Source organism: Scyliorhinus torazame, chromosome 16 (assembly GCF_047496885.1).
Source record: "Scyliorhinus torazame isolate Kashiwa2021f chromosome 16, sScyTor2.1, whole genome shotgun sequence".
Lineage (NCBI taxonomy): Eukaryota > Metazoa > Chordata > Chondrichthyes > Carcharhiniformes > Scyliorhinidae > Scyliorhinus > Scyliorhinus torazame.
The window spans coordinates 94,574,768-94,594,607 of record NC_092722.1 but is presented as its reverse complement, the minus strand read 5'-3'; the positions used below and the strand labels follow the sequence as shown (position 1 = coordinate 94,594,607).

The following is a 19,840-nucleotide window of genomic DNA, read 5'->3' as shown; positions in this document are numbered from 1 at the left end:
CGGATAGACTTTTTTGTTTTGGGAAGGGCACTGATCCCGAAGGTGACGGGGACGGAGTACATGGATATAGCTATTTCGGATCACGCTCCACATTGGGTGGACCTGGAGATAGGGGAGGAAAAAGAACAGCGCCCACCCTGGAGAATGGACATGGGATTATTGGCAGATGAGGGGGTGTGTTTAAGGGTGAGGGGGTGTATTGAAAGGTACTTGGAACTCAATGATAATGGGGAGGTTCAGGTGGGAGTGGTCTGGGAGGCGCTGAAGGCAGTGGTTAGAGGGGAGCTGATATCTATTAGGGCACATAAAGGAAAGCAGGAGGGTAAGGAAAGGGAGCGGTTGTTGAAAGAACTTCTGAGGGTGGACAGACAATATGCGGAGGCACCGGAGGAGGGACTGTACAGGGAAAGGCAAAGGCTACATGTAGAATTTGACTTGTTGACTACGGGTAATGCAGAGGCACAATGGAGGAAGGCACAGGGTGTACAGTACGAATATGGGGAGAAGGCGAGCAGGTTGCTGGCCCACCAACTGAGGAAAAGGGGAGTAGCGAGGGAGATAGGGGGGGGTGAGAGATGAGGAGGGAGAGATGGAGCGGGGAGCGGAGAGAGTGAATGGAGTGTTCAAGGCATTTTATGAAAGATTATATGAAGCTCAGCCCCCGGATGGGAAGGAGAGAATGATGTACTTTCTGGATCAGCTGGAATTTCCTAAGGTGGAGAAGCAGGAGAGGGCGGGACTGGGAGCACAGATTGAGATGGAGGAAGTAGTGAAAGGGATTGGGAGCATGCAGGCGGGGAAGGCCCCGGGACCAGACGGATTCCCAGTTGAATTCTATAGGAAATATATGGACTTGCTGGCCCCGCTACTGATGAGAACCTTTAATGAGGCGAGGGAAAGGGGGCAGCTGCCCCCGACTATGTCAGAGGCAACGATATCGCTCCTCCTAAAGAAGGAAAAAGACCCGCTGCAATGCGGGTCCTATAGGCCTATTTCCCTCCTGAATGTGGACGCTAAGATTCTGGCCAAGGTAATGGCAACGAGGATAGAGGATTGTGTCCCGGGGGTGGTTCATGAGGACCAAACTGGGTTTGTGAAGGGGAGACAGCTGAATACAAATATACGGAGGCTGCTAGGGGTAATGATGATGCCCCCACCAGAGGGGGAAGCGGAGATAGTGGTGGCGATGGATGCCGAGAAAGCATTTGATAGAGTGGAGTGGGATTATTTGTGGGAGGTGCCGAGGAGATTTGGCTTTGGAGATGGGTCTATCAGATGGGTACAGTTGCTGTATAGGGCCCCGATGGCGAGCATGGTCACGAATGGACGGGGGTCTGATTATTTTCGGCTCCATAGAGGGACGAGGCAGGGATGTCCTCTGTCCCCGTTATTGTTTGCACTGGCAATTGAGACCCTGGCCATAGCATTGAGGGGTTCCAGGAAGTGGAGGGGAGTACTCAGGGGAGGAGAGGAACACCGCATATCTCTGTATGCGGATGATTTGTTGCTATATGTGGCAGACCCGGCGGAGGGGATGCCAGAGATAATGCGGATACTTGGGGAGTTTGGGGATTTTTCAGGGTATAAATTGAACATGGGGAAAAGTGAGTTGTTTGTGGTGCATCCAGGGGAGCAGAGCAGAGAAATAGAGGATTTACCGTTGAGGAAGGTAACAAGGGACTTTCGGTACTTGGGGATCCAGATAGCCAAGAATTGGGGTACATTACATAGGCTTAATTTAACGCGGTTGGTGGAACAGATGGAGGAGGACTTTAAGAGATGGGACATGGTGTCCCTGTCACTGGCAGGGAGGGTGCAGGTGGTTAAAATGGTGGTCCTCCTGAGATTCCTTTTTGTGTTTCAGTGCCTCCCGGTGGTGGTCACGAAGGCTTTTTTCAAAAGAATCGAGAAGAGTATTATGAGTTTTGTGTGGGCCGGGAAGACCCTGAGAGTGAGGAGGGGATTTTTGCAGCGTAGTAGGGACAGGGGGGGGATGGCACTGCCGAGCCTAAGTGAGTACTACTGAGCCACCAATGTTTCAATGGTGTCTAAGTGGATGGGAGAAGAGTAGGGAGCGGCATGGAAGAGATTGGAGAGGGCGTCCTGCAGTGGGACTAGCCTACAAGCTATGGTGACGGCGCCGTTGCCGTTCTCACCGAAGAAATACACCACAAGCCCGGTGGTGGTGGCTACATTGAAAATTTGGGGGCAGTGGAGACGACATAGGGGAAAGACGGGAGCCTCGGTGCGGTCCCCGATAAGAAATAACCATAGGTTTGTTCCGTGGAGAATGGATGGAGGATTTGGAGCATCGCAAAGAGCAGGGGTAGCACAACTGAGAGATCTGTTCGTAGATGGGACGTTTGCGAGTCTGGGAGCGCTGACGGAAAAATATGGGTTGCCCCAAGGGAACGCATTTCGGTATATGCAACTGAGGGCTTTTGCGAGGCAACAGGTGAGGGAATTCCCGCAGCTCCCGACGCAGGAGGTGCAGGATAGGGTGATCTCAGAGACATGGGTGGGGGATGGTAAGGTGTCGGACATATATAGGGAAATGAGGGACGAGGGGGAGATCATGGTAGATGAGCTGAAAGGGAAATGGGAAGAAGAGCTGGGGGAGGAGATTGAGGAGGGGCTATGGGTTGATGCCCTACGTAGGGTAAACTCATCGTCCTCGTGTGCCAGGCTAAGCCTGATACAATTTAAGGTGTTACACAGGGTGCATATGACTGGAGCACGGCTCAGTAAATTTTCTGGGGTAGAGGATAGGTGTGCGAGATGCTCGAGAAGCCCAGCGAATCACACCCACATGTTCTGGTCATGCCCGGCACTACAGGGGTTTTGGGTGGGGGTGGCAAAGGTGCTTTCGAAGGTGGTGGGGCTCCAGGTCGAACCAAGCTGGGGGTTGGCTATATTTGGGGTTGCAGAAGAGCCAGGAGTGCAGGAGGCGAGAGAGGCTGATGTTTTGGCCTTTGCGTCCCTAGTAGCCCGGCGCAGGATATTGTTAATGAAGAAGGAAGCCAAACCCCCGGGTGTGGAGACCTGGATAAACGACATGGCAGGGTTTATAAAGTTAGAACGGATTAAGTTCGTACTAAGGGGTTCGGCTCAAGTGTTCACCAGGCGGTGGCAACCGTTCGTCGACTATCTCACAGAAAGATAGAGGGAATGGAAAAGAAGAAGACAACAGCAGCAACCCAGGGGGGAGGGGGAGGGGAGGGGGGGAGAAATCGGACGGACTCTCAGGGGTGTTATTGTATATGTTTAGGCACTTGTTTTAGGTAATGTATATTGGACTGCTGGATCGTTTCTTTGGAGAGTATTTACTTTTGACCAGGCAGTTGCCATTTAGTTTGGTTTTTGTTTCTGTTCATATATTATTTATTTATTTGTTTAAAACTGGCCACTGTTATTTATATTGCTTTATTGTTGTTTAAAAGAAACACTACGTACTGTTATGTTTGGCCAAAAAATCTTGAATAAAATATATATTTAAAAAAAAATGAATGTTCAAGTAGTATTTCACCAAATGCAAGGGATACATAGTAAAATTAATAACCATGACTACACTGTGTACCGTCAAAAATGTGCACTACAGCAACTCAACGAAGTTTCTTCAGCAGCAACTCTCAAACTTGCGACTAGCACCAACTACTAGGATTAGGGAACACCATCACTACCAAGATCCTCAACAAGCCACACACTAACCTGACTTGGAACTATGTCACTAGGTTAAAAGCCTTTCCCTCCCTAACAGCATTGTGGGTGTGCCTACACAACATGGACTGCAGCGGTTCAAGGCAGCGGCTCACCACCACCTACTTAACTGCAATTAGGGATTAGCAATAAATGCTGGACTTATCCCACAACCCAAAAATAATTTTAAAAAGGGGATTGTGGCCTTTTAGTCAGAAAGTGAAGATTGCGTGTGTAGTGAGTGGTGGTCGAGTGCTGGGGTGAAATTGATGCATAACAATCAGAACTTGGAAACTGAGAAACTAAGGAAACAATAGCAAAGAATTTGCTGATGGAGTTAGAGCAAGGGTGAGGTGAGATCACAGATGTGAGAGGGAATAGCTGGATGGGAAGAGAGTCTAATTCGGAGAAATGTGAAGAGCTTGATTATGACCGAAAGAAACTACAGAGAGTTGTGAACAAACAAGATCCTGCCTCCAATCCAATCGATTGTCTACACCTTCCGCTGCCTTGGGAAAGTGGGCAGCATAATCAAAGACCCCTCCCACCCGGGTTATTCTCTCTTCCAATGGGCCAAAAATAGAAAAGTCAGAGAACATGCACCAATAGATTCAAAAACAGCTTCTCCCCACTGTTACCATACTCGTGAATGACCCCTAAGACCGCAAGACATGGCCATTCGGCCCATTGAGTCTGCTTCGCCATTCATTCATGGCTGATATATTTCCCATTCTCATTCTCCTGCCTTCTCCCCATAGCTCCTGATCTCTTATTTGAAGTAACAGTGGGTCTGGTCTATGGGACGATTAATCTGTGGCACTGGCTGAACTGCAGTCCTTGAGCCAAGCCCTCCCCTCCAACACCCGCCAATCTCTCTCTCTCTCTCTCTCTTCCCCCCCCCCCCCCCCCGGCCACACTTCATGTCCCCTACTGGCTAGCCCAGCCCAGAACCACCCCACAAACCATCTGACAGAGCGAGGCAGGTTGTAACAGTGCAAACATGTGACAACATACATACAGACATGTGCCCTAGCACCTATCACTAAATGTGCCCTGCACCCGTACCAACTTAACTGGTGTCTAATTATCCAGCCTTATGGGTCCTAACGCTATGTCTAGGTGGATCTCCAGACAGTACATCAGGAGTGGAAGCGGCCTGCTGAGATTCCCGTCCTGTGACCTGCGTCCCCGTTGGTTGCCGTCTTCTGGGCGACCGGGCCTGGGTGCTGCTCGGGTGTCCAGGTGGCGTGATGCCTCCCTGTTGTGCCCACTGCTTCCCCCTGCCACTGCCAGTCCTGGTGGCCTGCTCTCGTCTCAGCCATGGTCTGCATGCTCGCAGCCATGGAACACAGAGAGTGAACCACCTCCGCCTGGAATTGCGGCACATCACGCCGCTATCATGGTATGTGCCACCTCCCTCTGCATCTGTGTCACACCGGCCAGTGGCTGGGCAATGCCACCAGCCCTCTCAGTGATGGCCCGCTGTGACCAGGTGGCTCTGGCTGCCTGTGAGAGGGCAGCCCTGTCCTGGGCCTCGGCCACTGCCTGCACAGAATACCCCAGGCCTTGGGCATGCTGATCCATATCCGCAACTCTCGCCCCCAAGGCCTCCACTGCAGTCACAGGTTGTAACAGTGCTAATCTGGGAGGCGCGCATGGCTGGCACCACCACCTGCTCCTGCACATGGTTGGTCACCTCCAGCTGTGCCTGCAGGTGGTGGATGCTCGCCGACAACCCATCATGTAGTCCCTGGCTCTGTGACTGCATCTCCACAATCGATGGGCCTGTCCGTTCCAGAAGCCCGAAACACATTTGGACGGCAGCTAGTCCCCAGGTTGGCCTGTCCTCTCCTCAGGAGTTCCAACCTCCACCTGCTGTACCGCATCATTCGTGTGGTGAGACCCAGATAGTGTCTCAGGAGCCTCTTCACTAAAGTGCCCAACCAATGTGAGTGTCTCTGGGATGGTGGAGAGTGTTGGAGACAGCTGTGAATGGAAACCGGATGTCAACGTTGGAATCGAGCTCCGGGGTGTCCGGGGTTTCGGGCATATGGATCAACTCCGTGACGGTGTCGTCGCCGCTGCTCAGCTCCTGGGGTTCAGGCTGTGGACACCAGAACAACCTGCCCCACCGCTGACGGGTCCTGGAAGACAAAAGATAAGACACATGATTACACCGTGGGCTGAATTTGGTTGTGGTAGTAGGGGCGAGAGTGGTGTGGGGGTGGTTGACACAAATGGCACAGGGAACCACTACGCAGCGTGGTCTCAATGCTCGCCCAAGGCCAATCTCCACCCCGGCGACTGCCCTTACCTCGAGCACGCCAACCACATTCAGGGACCTCAGCTCTGCTGCAGTGAGGTGCCATGGGTCTGGCAATCCTCCTTCCGCTCCCTGCACTTCCGAGCGGCCTTCTTCTCCTTCCCAGGCCGGATACAGGGTGGCCTGGCTCTCCTCCAAAGTGTACAGCAGGGCCTCAAACTCGGCGTAACTGAATCGTGGGGCCACGCATCTTTCTGCTAGCTTGTTGGCTGGGATGGTGTGTGGGGAGTGAAGTATGTATATGAGGCTGCAGCTTATCAGCCTCCCGAGTGTCAATTGTGAATCCAGCATCATTTCTCATTGGAAGTTTGTGTTCCACGTGGTGCCAATGCTAGCCCCTTAAGTCGCTGAATCGGTTCAGGTGTGGCGCCAGTTTTGCTGTCGTGAAAGTCCACGTATCCTAATCCTACATCGGTGTAAACACAATCTTAGGAACAGAGAATCCCGCCGCCTATGCTTTTTTTCATGCATAGAATGATCTCTCTGGACTGTCCGCAGAACAATACTTGTCACTGTACCTTGGTACACGTGACAATAAATATAAATATAAATCTATGGAATAAGGAAATGGAAAACAAGATTTTAAATTGAGTGACTGGACCTTGTTTTGCAGGGTAAAGCAATGGTGAACAGAGACAGGAATTCAAAACCTGGCATGACAACTTATGAAATTTAGTTCATCACCTTGCAGCATCAGATTAAATGGCCCAGAAAATCTCACCTATCGAATAAGAATAATCTTTATTATTGTCCTTACTGTGAAAAACTCCCAGTCGCCGGTTCGGGTATACAGAGGGGGAATTCAGAATGGCCAATTTACCCAACATCACGGGCGGGATTCTCCACTCCCGCGTCGAGCGAAACGGCCCCGATCCCGACCGATTCAGGCCCTGACAATGGGCTAGGATCAGGGCCGCGTCATCTACACGCGCCAGGTCTTGTCGCCCGCGTAAAGGCGGCGCCGCATGGATGACGCGGCCGGCGCCGCATAACTGGCGTCATCCGCGCATGCGAGGTTGCCGTCCTCTCTAAGTCTGCCCCGCAAGAAGATGGCGGACGGATCTTGCGGGGCCGCGGAAGGAAGGAGGTCCTCCTTCAGAGAGGACGGCCAAACGATCGGTGGGCACCGATCACGGGCCACCCCACATTTAAGGTACCCCACGGTGCAGGATCCCCTCGCAGGTCGCCCCCCCAGCGTTCACGCACCGTTCACGACGGCAGCGACCAGGTGTGGACGGCGCCTGGGGGGAACACGCCGTTTTGGCCTGGCCGCTCGGCCCATCCGGGCCTGAGAATAGCGGGAGGGCCGGAGAATCGCCATTTTGGGTGTCTCCGGCGATTCTCAGGCCTGCGGCCCGCAGAACTCGACGGGCCGTTCCCGCCGCTTGGGTCCAGTGCCTGCGAAATTTTGGTGGCCCAGGCGATTCTCCCAACCAGCGCGGGAGTGGAGAATCTCGCCCATAGTCTTTCGGGACTTGTGGGAGGAAACCGGCGCATCCGGAAGAAACCCATGCTGACACTGGGAGAATCCGCACAGACAGTGATCCAAGCCGGGAATCGAGCCTGGGACTCTGGCGCTGTAAAGCAATAGTGCTAGCCACTGTGCTACCTTGGGGCAGAAAAGATGTGTCTGCCCCTCCACTGCTTCTCAACTAGTCCACGGTGTGCAACTTTGCTGTTCTGTCGGCAAGCTGGTTGACCATCTCATTCTCACAACATGTACAGAACTAGGGATTGAATCCAATCTGTACAAAATTGCCCCTAGTCACACAGTGGACACCCAATCAGGCTTATTGACATACCTGTTGTTTGAAATACCGTCTATCTTCTTCATCGACGAGAACCAGGTTTAAGAAGTAGCGCACAGAGAATTTTTTGTTGACGTCCCTCATTGTTGGGGTGAGATCATATCCTGCCAGGAAGAGTCTAATTGGAATGGATTCACCTTCATAAACAAACAAAAAGAAGTTTACTTTTGAATGAACAAGCCGGCTTTAGACAATATTGCTGCCGATATTTTCATCTCTCCCAAAGGCACTTGGGTACAACTGCACATAATTGCAATTGCTTCCTCAGAAGCAGTGGGTCTTCACACAAGCCTAGACAAGCCGACTTTAGACAATATTGCTGCCGATATTTCCATCTCTCCCAAAGGCACGAGTACAACTGCACATAACTGCAATTGCTTTCTCAGAAGCAGTAGGTCTTCACACAAGCCTAGATTGAGGGGCAGTAAACAGACATGTGCTGCTCCAGCAGTAATCGCAGTAAACTGGATTCGGATTAGAAGAGTCTAAACTACTCATGGGTTCAGTAACCATTGGGGTGCTCACTGAGTGTATATGCGTGTGAGAAGGCGCAAGTGGCCGCTTGAGAGGGAGGGCATGCGAAGGAATGCGCAAGACCCTTACTAGTACACAGCAAAGTAACAATCCAGAAAGAATGCTGTTCAGTTTGAGAGTTTGCAAATCAAGTCAACAGGTTTATGAAATCTGCCTTAAAATAAAATTCTACTAGTCCACAAGCCAGACACAGCCTGTTCAGAGTAACACACCATGGCTCACATGGAATTTGAACATAACCCAGCATCTCGTTCACAACTAATTCCATCCCACACTGTTTGTGCATTGAGAGCAATAAATTAATGAATGGCCTTGTGCCCTTCACCAGTCTATCCCACCTGTGTAGCTCTTACTTCCACCATGTAGAACTGGCAGATCAGCCCAGTGAGAATTCATTATTGCTACCTCTGGTCTGTGATATCACAGACCTTACATTTTGTTCTTTTCCACCTTCTCCCATTACATCCACATAAAAACTATTACATTTCACCATTCTGATGAAAGATTATCGACTTAAAACATTTAACTGCTGAATATTCCAGCATTTTCTAGTTAAATATCTGGTAGGCTTTGACTTGTCCCGTTATGGAGGTCAAGTTAATGGATTTAAATGGGAAATACACCTGCCTCTTTCAGACAATTTGAAACTCCCTCTGGGATCAAGATCTCATCAAAGCTTCCTCTGCACCGTTCTCTACCAACCCAGTATGGTTCTGCACTGATCAGTCTGTCCAAATTCAATAACTATTTTGAAGTGTATTTTGGAATGTAAATGAGGGAGTCGTTTGAATAAAGATTTTATCCCTCACTCTGATTATTGATTCACGAATGCAAAGATCAATAATTCCAAATTAAGTTCCACTTTGCCCAAGTAGTAACTGCAGAGCTCCATGTTGAATTCTCAGATGAACCAGTCATTCCCATAAAAGAGCCAACAACATTATTCAAACATCGGCATCCAAGTCTGCTTGCAACACATCTTCCCCCGCTCCCCTCAACCAATAAACTAGCGACCCAATTTGCAAGCTGGAATCTTGCTATGTGCAAAATGGCTGCTACATTTACCAATTCAGCAGTCATGAAATTTAATTCACTACCATAGAAAAGTTACAGCAGACTTCCGGTGGCGGCCATGAAGGAGTAGGTCGCACATTTGGTAGCTCCCGCCACCGGGTCAGACCTTTGGACCTTTTCCCCGATTTTTTCTCGGATTTTACTTGGAAAATTGATAGTGGACGCGACTGACTACAAGGTGGAGTCCCACACCACTGCATGGATAGGCGGACCAGGAGTGCTCGCAAAGGAAGAAATGGGCGAACAGAGAAGGCCTGGGCTGAAGCTGCAACAGGAAAAGGCATGGCAGCCGACCGGAGTCCAGGCTCGACGACCCAGCGGTCGACGGAGCAATTGATGAAGTTTATTCAAGAGGGCTTCGCCAAGCAGAAACAGGAATGCTTGGATCCGATTAGGGAATCGATTGCTCGGCTGGAACAGAGATTGGATGCTCAAGATCGGGCGAACCAGAAAGTGGAGAAGGCACTGAATGAGCACGAGGAACACCAAACAGCAATGGAGGTGGAGATAGGGATCCTGAGAGACCAGCAGAAAAGGCTCCAGGAGAAGGTGGAGGATCTAGAGAATAGGTCCCGCCAGCAGAACTTGAGGATCGTTGGTCTCCCAGAGGGGTCTGAAGGAGCGGTAGCAGCGGCATATATAGCGGGTATGCTCGAGTGGCTAATGGGGGATGGCACGTTCACCTGACACTTGGAGGTGGACAGAGCACTAGCGAAGAAGCCGCGTGTAGGTGACCCCCCCCCCCGCCCCACACTCCCCAAGGGCGATGGTGGTGAGATTGCACAGGTACCTGGATAAGGAGCATATTGTACGGCGGGCCAGGCAGACACGGAGCTGTAAGTGGGAGAACAGCATCCTGCGCATTTACCAAGACCTGAGCGCGGACGTAGCCAGGAGAAGAGCGGGATTCAACCAAGTAAAGTCGACCCTTTTCAAGAAGAAGGTGAAGTTTAGACTGCTGTATCCGGCCCGTCTTTGGGTCACCTATGAGGAGCAACATTTCTATTTTGAGTAGCCCGAGGAAGCGATGGACTTCGCCAGAAGGGAAGGGCTGGCAGGGGACTGAGGTGTTTGAACTTTGCTGCAGTGTTCACGTTAAAAATGTTTTTGTTTTTGCACTATATTTGTAATGCCTTCTGTATCGATCCTGGAGCTGCCGCGTATTTTTTTTGTAATTGTGTAATTTTGTATAGGGTTCAATTCTGGTCGCCACACTACCAGAAGGATGTGGAGGCTTTAGGGAGGGTGCAGAAGAGATTTACAAGAATGTTGCCTGGTATGGAGGGCATTAGCTATGAGGAGCGGTTGAATAAACTCGGTTTGTTCTCACTGGAACGAAGGAGGTTGAGGGGAGACCTGATAGAGGTCTACAAAATTATGAGGGGCATAGACAGAGTGGATAGTCAGAGGCTTTTCCCCAGGGTAGAGGGGTCAATTACTAGGGGGCATAGGTTTAAGGTGAGAGGGGCAAGGTTTAGAGTAGATGTACGAGGCAAGTTTTTTACGCAGAGGGTAGTGGGTGCCTGGAACTCGCTACCGGAGGTGGTGGTGGAAGCAGGGACGATAGTGACATTTAAGGGGCATCTTGACAAATACCTGAATAGGATGAGAATAGAGGGATACGGACCCAGGAAGTGTAGAAGATTGTAGTTTAGTCGGGCAGCATGGTCGGCACGGGCTTGGAGGGCCGAAGGGCCTATTCCTGTGCTGTACATTTCTTTGTTCTTTGTAAGTTAAATTTGCATTTGTATTGGTGGGGGATGGAGATGTGAATTTTCGATGTGGGGTTTTTCTTTTCTTTTTGTTTCTTTCGGGCTGGGATTGTTTTCTCTTGAATATGGGTGTCCCAGCGGGGGAAAAACAATAGGTGGGAAAATGTTTGGCGCCATGGGCGGGGGCTACCAAGCTAGCTGGGCGGGCTGGCTCACGGAAGCGCAGTGGGGGGTAAGCAGATGTTATGCTTGTTGAAGGGGGCTGTTTTTACTGTGCTGTTATTTAGGGGGGGGGAATTGCTGTGCTGATGGGGGAGGGACTGTTGCTGGGGGACAATAGGGACGTCAGGTCGGAGGCTGCCTGGGTGCGGGCCTGCGGGTGCGAGCTATGGACCGACCTAAGAAAGGTGATGGCTGATCGGCGGAGGTAGGGGGCGAGAAGCCCCCCGACCAGGCTGATCACGTGGAACGTTAGAGGAGCGTGTTCGCGCATTTGGAGGGGATTGAAGACGGACGTGAAAATGTTACAGGAGAAGCACCTTGGGGTAATCGATCAGACTAGACTAAGGAAGGGATGGGTCGGGCAGGTATTTCATTCGGGGCTGGACTCAAGACTAGAGGGGTCGCGATCCAGATGAATAAGCGAGTGTCATTCGAGGCGGGAAGAATAGTTGCGGATGTGGGAGGTCAGTACATCATGGTTAGTGGGAAGCTGGAAGGGCTGCTGGTGGTACTCGTGAATGTTTACGCGCCAAACTGGGATGATGTGGAGTTTATAAGGAGAATGTTGGGGAAGATCCTGGACCTGGACTCGCATAAACTGGTCATGGGGCAGGGGGAGGGGGGTGGGGGGACTTCAACACAGTCATTGACCCTAGGCTAGACCGGTCGAGCTCAAGGAGAGGCAATGGACAGGGTGCCAGCAATGGCAAAGGAGCTAAAGGGGCTTATGGAGCAGATGGGGGGAGTGGACCCATGGGGGTTTGGGCGGCCGAGAGTGAAGGAGTTCTCTTTCTACTCGCACGTACATCAAATGTACTCCCGGATCGACTTTTTCATCTTGAACAGGGCTTTACTGATGGGGGCAGTGGACACTGAGTACTCGGCGATCACGGTCTTGGATCATGTCCCGCATTGGGTGGACTTACAGGTGAGTAAGGAGGGTGGCCAATGCCCACATTGGAGATTGGATGTCAGACTGTTGGCGGATGAGATGGTGTGCGGGTGTATGAGGAAATGCATCCAGAACTATCTGGAAGTTAATGACACGGGGGAAGTCTCGGCAGCAATTGTCTGGGAGACACTGAAGGCAGTGGTCAGGGGGGAGCTGATTTCGATACAGGGAGAAGCGAGTAGAGGCGGCATCATGTAAGGGCGCGTGTTTGGGGGCATTGCAAACGGTGCCTCTGCCGTTCCCGTCGGCACGGTACTCCACCAGCCCCGTGTGGTGGCGGCCTTGAGAGTCTGTGGGCAGTGGAGGAAACATATGGGAGCATCGGTTTGGTCTCCAATCTGCAATAATTATCTCCCGGGGAGGCTGGATGGAGGGTTTCGGAGATGGCAAAGAGCAGGGATCAAGAGGATAAGAGGTCTGTTCATAAAGGGGAGCTTTCCCAGCCTGAGGGAGTTGGAGGAAAAATTTGAATTGACAGGAGGGAATGAGTTTGGGTACCTGCAGGCGCTGGACTTCCTATGCAGGCAGGTCTCAACCTTCCCGCTCCTACCACCAAGGGGGATACAGGACAGGGTAGTTTCCAGAGTATGAGTTGAAGAGGGAGGGTTTGACATCTATAAAGAACTCATGGGGTCAGAGGAAAGGCAGACTGAGGAGCTGAAACACAAATGGGAAGAGGAGTTAGGAGAAGAGATAGAGGATGGTCTCTGGGCAGATGCGTTGAGTAGAGGCCACATCATGCGCCAGGCTCAGCCTGATACAATTTAAGGTCGTTCACTAGGCGCACATGACAGTGGCCTGGATGAGCAGGTTCTTTGGGATAGAAGACAGGTGTGCAAGGTGTGCGGGAGGACCAGCAAACCATGTTCATATGTTCTGGACATGCCCGAAGCTTAGGGGATTCTGGCAGGGGTTTGGGGATATCATGTCCAAGGTGTTAAAAACAAGCGTGGCACCGAGTCCAGAGGCGGTGATTTTCGGATTGTCGGAGGATCCGGGAGTCCAGGAGGAGAAAGAGGTAGACGTTCTGGCCTTTGCCTCCCTGGTAGCCTCCGCGGAGGTGGATACTATTAGCTTGGAGGGACTCAGAGCCCCTGAGTCAGAGACCTGGCTCACTGACATGGCTAGCTTTCTCTGTCTGGAGAAAATCAAGTTCGCCCTGAGAGGGTCAATGTCAGGGTTCATCCGGAGGTGGCAGCCATTCGTCGACTTCTTTAGAGAAAATTAAGCGTGTAGCCAGGTAAAATGGCTGCGTCCCGATTAATTTGGCCAAAACCCGATTTAAAATGGCTAACCGGAAAGGCTGCTGGGAAAAGCAGGGAACAAGACAGAAACGGACAGCTGCAGACTGAATAGCATATTCGGCTCTGGGGAAGTTGGCCCAGATCGATACTCAGGGCTATTAACAGCCCATCCACCCAGACATCTGCAGTCTAATCAGCTATCCCCGGGAACAATTGCAACATATTAGCAATTGAATACCGGGCCAGACCTGTCGGCGCCTGCAGTGGCCGAAACAAAGGCAGGTGAACGACCACCCCCCGATCGGGGAATCGCCTCGCAATTGGACGTATCGACCCCAGTGATTTGGAACAGGTACAATCACTTGGGACTCAGGGTCAAGGGCCGCCCCGGGAGGCGGGAAGCCCCTGGGCCCTATAAAGTGAGCGGCCAAGTTCAGATCTCTCTCTCTCTCCCTTCTCTTCCTGCTCGCAACCTTCGCAAGAACATCGACCAGAAACTGTAAGTTTGACTCCAGCGATCGCTACCCGATAGAGACTCCTAGCCACCGACCTGTATCAGCCTTTGAATCCCGCAGGCCAGACCCAATTCGATAAACCATTTGTTTCCATTTGGCCATCCCCAAAAGTTAAGTATTGGCCTGTTAGTTATAGGTATTAGTCTAGAAGTAGCATTATTGTAGAAGTATTAATTGCTGTATATAATAAATGACCGTTGATTTAATTCTTACTAAGCGGTGTGTTGCATTATTAATCATAACTTGAGCTTGAACCATGTGGCGGTATCAGAAAGATACCTGGCGACTCGTGAGCAAAGGTGACAGAATTAGAGGTAATAAACTAAGGCTAATAAGAGCAACAAGCGTCAGCAGAGAAAGGTGGGGTTTAGCTTACATTAGTGTGTAAGAAAGGTGGGACCTGTGAGGGAGCAGGGCGGCCTTTGCACTATGTTTATATTTGTATGTACACTGTTTCTTCTGTTATTGTTACAAAATCACAAATACCTCAATGAAATGTTTTACGAAAAAAAGGTTACAGCTCCATGTCAACCAGAGGACACCCAGGTGCCCTTTCTAATCCCACCTTCCTGCACCCGGTCCATTGCCCTGTAGCTTCCAGCACTTCCAGGTAATTTAAAAAGAAAAAGAATTCAAGGTCTCTGCCTCCACCACCAACTCGGGCAGTGAATTCCAGACACCCACGACCCTCTGCATATAAAAGCTCTTCTTCATGTCCCCTCCACATCTTCTGCCATTACATTGAATCTATGTCCCCTGATTCTAAAATTCTCCACCAAGGAAAACAATTTTACCCTGTCCACTCTATCTTTTTCCCTCATAATTTTGTACACCTCCATTAAGTCACCCCTCGGCCTTCTTTGTTTCAAAGAAAATAATTTAAAAATTACATGTGAAATGTTTTAGTTACTACTGTTAAGTAATGGGTTAAGAGACATTGCAATTAGTTGTCTCATTTATGTTAAGTATCCATTAATTGACACTGATATGTAAAGGGGCTTCAGGTGGCCTCTGTCAGGTGATGTGTAGTTAGAGTTTTGTGCAAAGTCTGTTGGAATGAAATAAATGTGTGTTGGTGAAAAAGGAACAGAACTTTAGACTTCATATCACAGCAACTAAAACATCTAACAATTGGTAGCAGAGGACGGTTGCTGTGTAAATGTGAAGGGTTCAAAGATACAACTTCTCCAGATCAAACCAAGGAGTGAGTGAGAAAAGAAAATGGGATATATGGCTGAACCGAGGATAAAGATAGCTGGATATGACTATCTTTCTGATTTTTCCCTTATTTTCTGAAAGGGAATCGTACGACCAATGGAGAAGTGCAGTAGTTATGTGTTAATGGCAGTTGAAAATGGGACTTTAGCTGATAAAAAGCTTGAGGTATTAAAACTGCATAGGCAATTTGCTCATCCGTCTCCTCGGAGGCTGAAAAATTTATTAAAGGATGCAGGGGTAAGGGATGCCGACTATACTAAACTGATAGAACAGATTAGTGACCGCTGTGAAGTTTGTAGGAAGTACAGAAGGACACCAGCACGACCGATAGTAACCCTACCTTTGGCCAGGGATTTTAACGACATTGTGTCCATGGACCTTAAGATCTGGGATAAAGCAAATAATATATTTATTTTGCATTTTGTAGATTTAGCAACCAGATTTAGTCAATCAACGATTGTACGAAGTAAAGAAAAGAGAGTAATTCTGGATCAAATCGTGGAAAAATGGATAGGGACAGGAATGGGTCCACCGTCAAAATTCCTTACGGACAATGGGGGAGAATTTGCTAATGATGAGTTTAGGGATGTGTGTGAAAATGTGAATATCAGAGTTATGAATACGGCTGCAGAAAGCCCATTTAGTAATGGTGTCTGTGAAAGAAATCATGCTGTCATTGATGACATGTTTCGGAAAATTTTGGCAGATCGATCAAATTGCAGGCTGAATTCAGCTTTAGCATGGGCAGTACATGCAAAGAATTCATTGCAGATGGTTGGGGGCTATAGTCCTTATCAATTAGTGTTTGGTAGAAATCCTAAAATTCCGTCCATTTTGGATGACCAGCCTCCAGCTTGGGAGGAGACTACAATTAGCTCTGGTTTTGCTGAACATTTAAATGCATTACATAGCAGTCGAAATGCTTTTTTGGAAGCAGAAGTCTCTGAAAGAATTCGTAGAGCTTTAAGACATAACGTACGGCCATCAGATGCCGTTTTTCAGCAAAGAGACATGGTATACTATAAGAGAGACAACTCTAATGAATGGAAAGGCCCAGGGAAGATCATAGGCATAGATGGTAAAACAATTATTTTGCAACATGGTAATCAAACTGTTAGGGTACATTCATCAAAGATAATGGGTACAGATTACAAATTTAGACAGAGCAGACAGACATGACGAGGAACCAGAGTCATCTGGTACGCATGTGTTACAGAGCTATGAGGACCAGTTAACTGATATAGACAGGGTTTCTGTAGAGGAACACAACACTTCCGATGAATTAGAACAGGCCATTTTTCTGAAAGAGCAACTGCCAAAAGTTGGTACAAAAGTGGCATACTTGCCTGAAGGGTCTAGTCAATGGAAGGACGCAACTGTTATTAGTAGAGCAGGGAAGGCCACTGGAAATTATAAACATTGGTTGAATGTACAGCATTCAGGGGAGGGGGTCAAGACAATGGATTGGGAACACGAAGTTCGAAAATGGAGGGCACAGAAACGCAGTGCCAGTTCAGATAGTATATTGGATAGTGAACAGGTCCGCAGGAAAAGGTCGAGAACTATTGACAGGACATCCCACAGCAGAAGGAAAAGATCAAGCAGTAGCAGTACAGAACTAGACACCAGGCGGGAGAGGGGACGTAGTTTATCAAGATCTCGGAACAGGAGTAAGGCTACGAATACTAATAGGAGTAGAAGCCCATATGCACGTGAGATTTTGGTGGCTTCAATTAAATTAGATGAAAAAGTTATCAAAGGTGATAAACAGCAAGAATTGCAGTTGGAGTGAATTTGGGGTATACACGGAAGTACCGAATAGGGGACAAAGAGCTCTATCCCACAGATGGATTTGCACGGAAAAGGTTCTTCTGGATGGAACTTATAAGGCAAAGGCCAGGCTTGTGACAAGGGTATTTGAAGAAAACTTAGAAGATCAGGATTTTTTTTTTTTTTTTTTTAAATATATTTTATTAAAGTTTTCAAACACAATTTTTTCCCTTACAAATCAACAAAAATGGTAACATGATAACCGCTATATAACATTGTTTAACTAACATAGTAAACTAACCAAATAACGCGAAGTAATGCTCCCCCCACCCCCTCTCCCCCTCCAAAAACACAAACAATTTACCCCCCCACCCCTCTCCCCCCCCCCGGGTTGCTGCTGCTGGCCATCTATCTTCCCCCTAACGTTCCGCTAGGTAGTCGAGGAACGGTTGCCACCGTCTGGTGAACCCTTGAGCCGATCCTCTCAGCGCAAACTTCATCCGCTCTAGTTTTATGAACCCCGCCATATCATTTATCCAGGCCTCCAGTCCGGGGGGTTTCGCTTCCTTCCACATGAGTAAAATCCTACGCCAGGCTACTAGGGACACAAAGGCCACAACATCGGCCTCTTTCGCCTCCTGCACTCCCGGCTCATCCACTACTCCAAATATAGCTAACCCCCAGCCTGGCTTGACCCAGACCTTCACCACCTTCGAGATCACTCCCGTCACTCCCCTCCAATACCCCTCCAGTGCCGGACACAACCAAAACATATGTGTGTGGTTCGCCGGGCTTCCCCCGCACCTCCCGCACTTGTCCTCCACTCCGAAGAACCTGCTCAACCTTGCTCCCGTTATGTGTGCTCTATGCAGCACCTTAAATTGGATCAGGCTAAGCCTGGCACACGAGGAATTGGAATTTACCCTGCTTAGGGCATCAGCCCACAGACCCTCCTCAATCTCCTCCCCGAGCTCTTCTTCCCATTTTCCCTTCAGTTCGCCCACCAGCTCCTCCCCCTCTTCTCTCATCTCCCGGTATATCTCTGACACTTTGCCCTCCCCGACCCACACCCCCAAAAGCACCCTGTCCTGGATCCCTTGTGTCGGGAGCAGTGGAAATTCCCTCACCAGTTGTCTCGTGAACGCTCTCACTTGCATATATCTAAAGAAATTTCCCCGGGGCAGCTCATATTTTTCCTCAAGCGTTCCCAAGCTCGCAAACGTCCCATCTATAAATAAATCTCCCACTCTCCTGATTCCTGCCCGGTGCCAGCTCTGGAACCCTTCGTGCAGCCTCCCTGGGGCAAACCTATGGTTGTTCCTGATCGGGGACCACACCGAGGCTCCCAGCACACCCCTCTGACGCCTCCATTGCCCCCAGATACTTAATGTTGCCGCCACCACTGGGTTAGTGGTAAAGACTTTTGGGGAGAGCGGTAGTGGCGCCGTCACCAGCGCTTTTAAGCTCGTTCCTTTGCAGGACGCCATCTCCAGCCTTTTCCACGCCGCTCCCTCTCCCTCCATCATCCACCTACGAATCATCGCCACGTTGGCGGCCCAATAGTAATCGCTCAAATTCGGCAACGCCAGTCCCCCTCGGACTCTGCTACGTTGTAGGAACCCCCTCCTTACCCTCGGGGCCTTCCCTGCTCACACGAAGTGATGTTTCTATCTATTCTTTTGAAAAAGGCCTTAGTGATCAGTATAGGGAGACATTGGAACACGAATAGGAACCTCGGGAGGACCATCACCTTAATCGCCTGCACTCTGCCCGCCAGCGACAGCGGCTGCATGTCCCACCTTTTGAAATCCTCTTCCATTTGTTCCACCAGTCGAGTCAGATTGAGTCTGTGCAAGGTTCCCCAACTCCTGGCTATCTGAATCCCCAGGTATCGGAAGTTTCTTTCCACTCTCCTTAGCGGTAGGCCATCTATCCCTCTACTCTGGTCCCCAGGGTGTATCACAAAAAGCTCACTCTTTCCCATGTTAAGCCTATATCCCGAGAAATCTCCAAACTCCCTCAATATCTGCATGACTTCTGTCATCCCCCCACTGAGTCCGTCACATACAGCAGTAGGTCATCCGCGTAGAGTGACATTCGGTGTTCCTCTCCCCTTCTAATCACCCCTCTCCATTTTCTGGAGTCTCTCAGCGCTATGGCCAGTGGTTCAATTGCCAGCCCGAACAGTAATGGGGACAACGGGCATCCCTGTCTTGTTCCCCTGTGTAGTCGAAAATACTCCGACCTTTGCCGATTTGTGACCACACTTGCCGTTGGGGGCCCATATAGGAGTTTAACCCAGCTGACAAACCCCTCCCCGAACCCCAACCTCCTCAGCACCTCCCATAGATACTCCCACTCCACCCTATCAAAAGCCTTCTCTGCATCCATTGCTGCCACTATCTCTGCCTCCCCCTCTGCTGGGGGCATCATTATCACCCCTAGTAGCCGTCGCACGTTGACATTTAATTGTCTCCCCTTTACGAACCCTGTCTGGTCTTCGTGCACCACCCCCGGGACACAATCCTCTATCCTCGTTGCCAGCACCTTTGCCAGCAACTTGGCGTCCACATTTAGCACTGAGATAGGCCTATAGGACCCGCACTGCAGCGGATCTTTATCTCGCTTCAAGATTAGCGATATCGTCGCCTCCGACATTGTCGGGGGTAGGGTCCCCCCCTTCTCTGGCCTCGTTAAAGGTCCTTACCAGCAGCGGGGCCAACAAGTCCACATATTTTCTATAGAATTCCACCGGGAATCCATCTGGTCCCG

The 19,840-nt window shown here is 49.9% G+C and overlaps 1 protein-coding gene across 3 annotated transcripts in view; it reads right to left on the bottom strand.

The window, feature by feature from the left end:
• The window catches only part of LOC140392953 (vacuolar protein sorting-associated protein 26A), a 227,180-nt gene that overhangs the window by 3,841 nt on the left and 203,499 nt on the right, over nucleotides 1-19,840 (bottom strand). For 2 of the 3 annotated variants that reach the window (XM_072478758.1, XM_072478759.1), the window contains one exon: nucleotides 7,822-7,964. The exons of the other annotated variant lie outside the window; for it this stretch is intronic. In XM_072478758.1, the coding sequence (XP_072334859.1) occupies nucleotides 7,822-7,964 (143 nt within the window). The remainder of the gene's footprint in view (nucleotides 1-7,821; nucleotides 7,965-19,840) is intronic. 3 annotated transcript variants of the gene reach the window in all.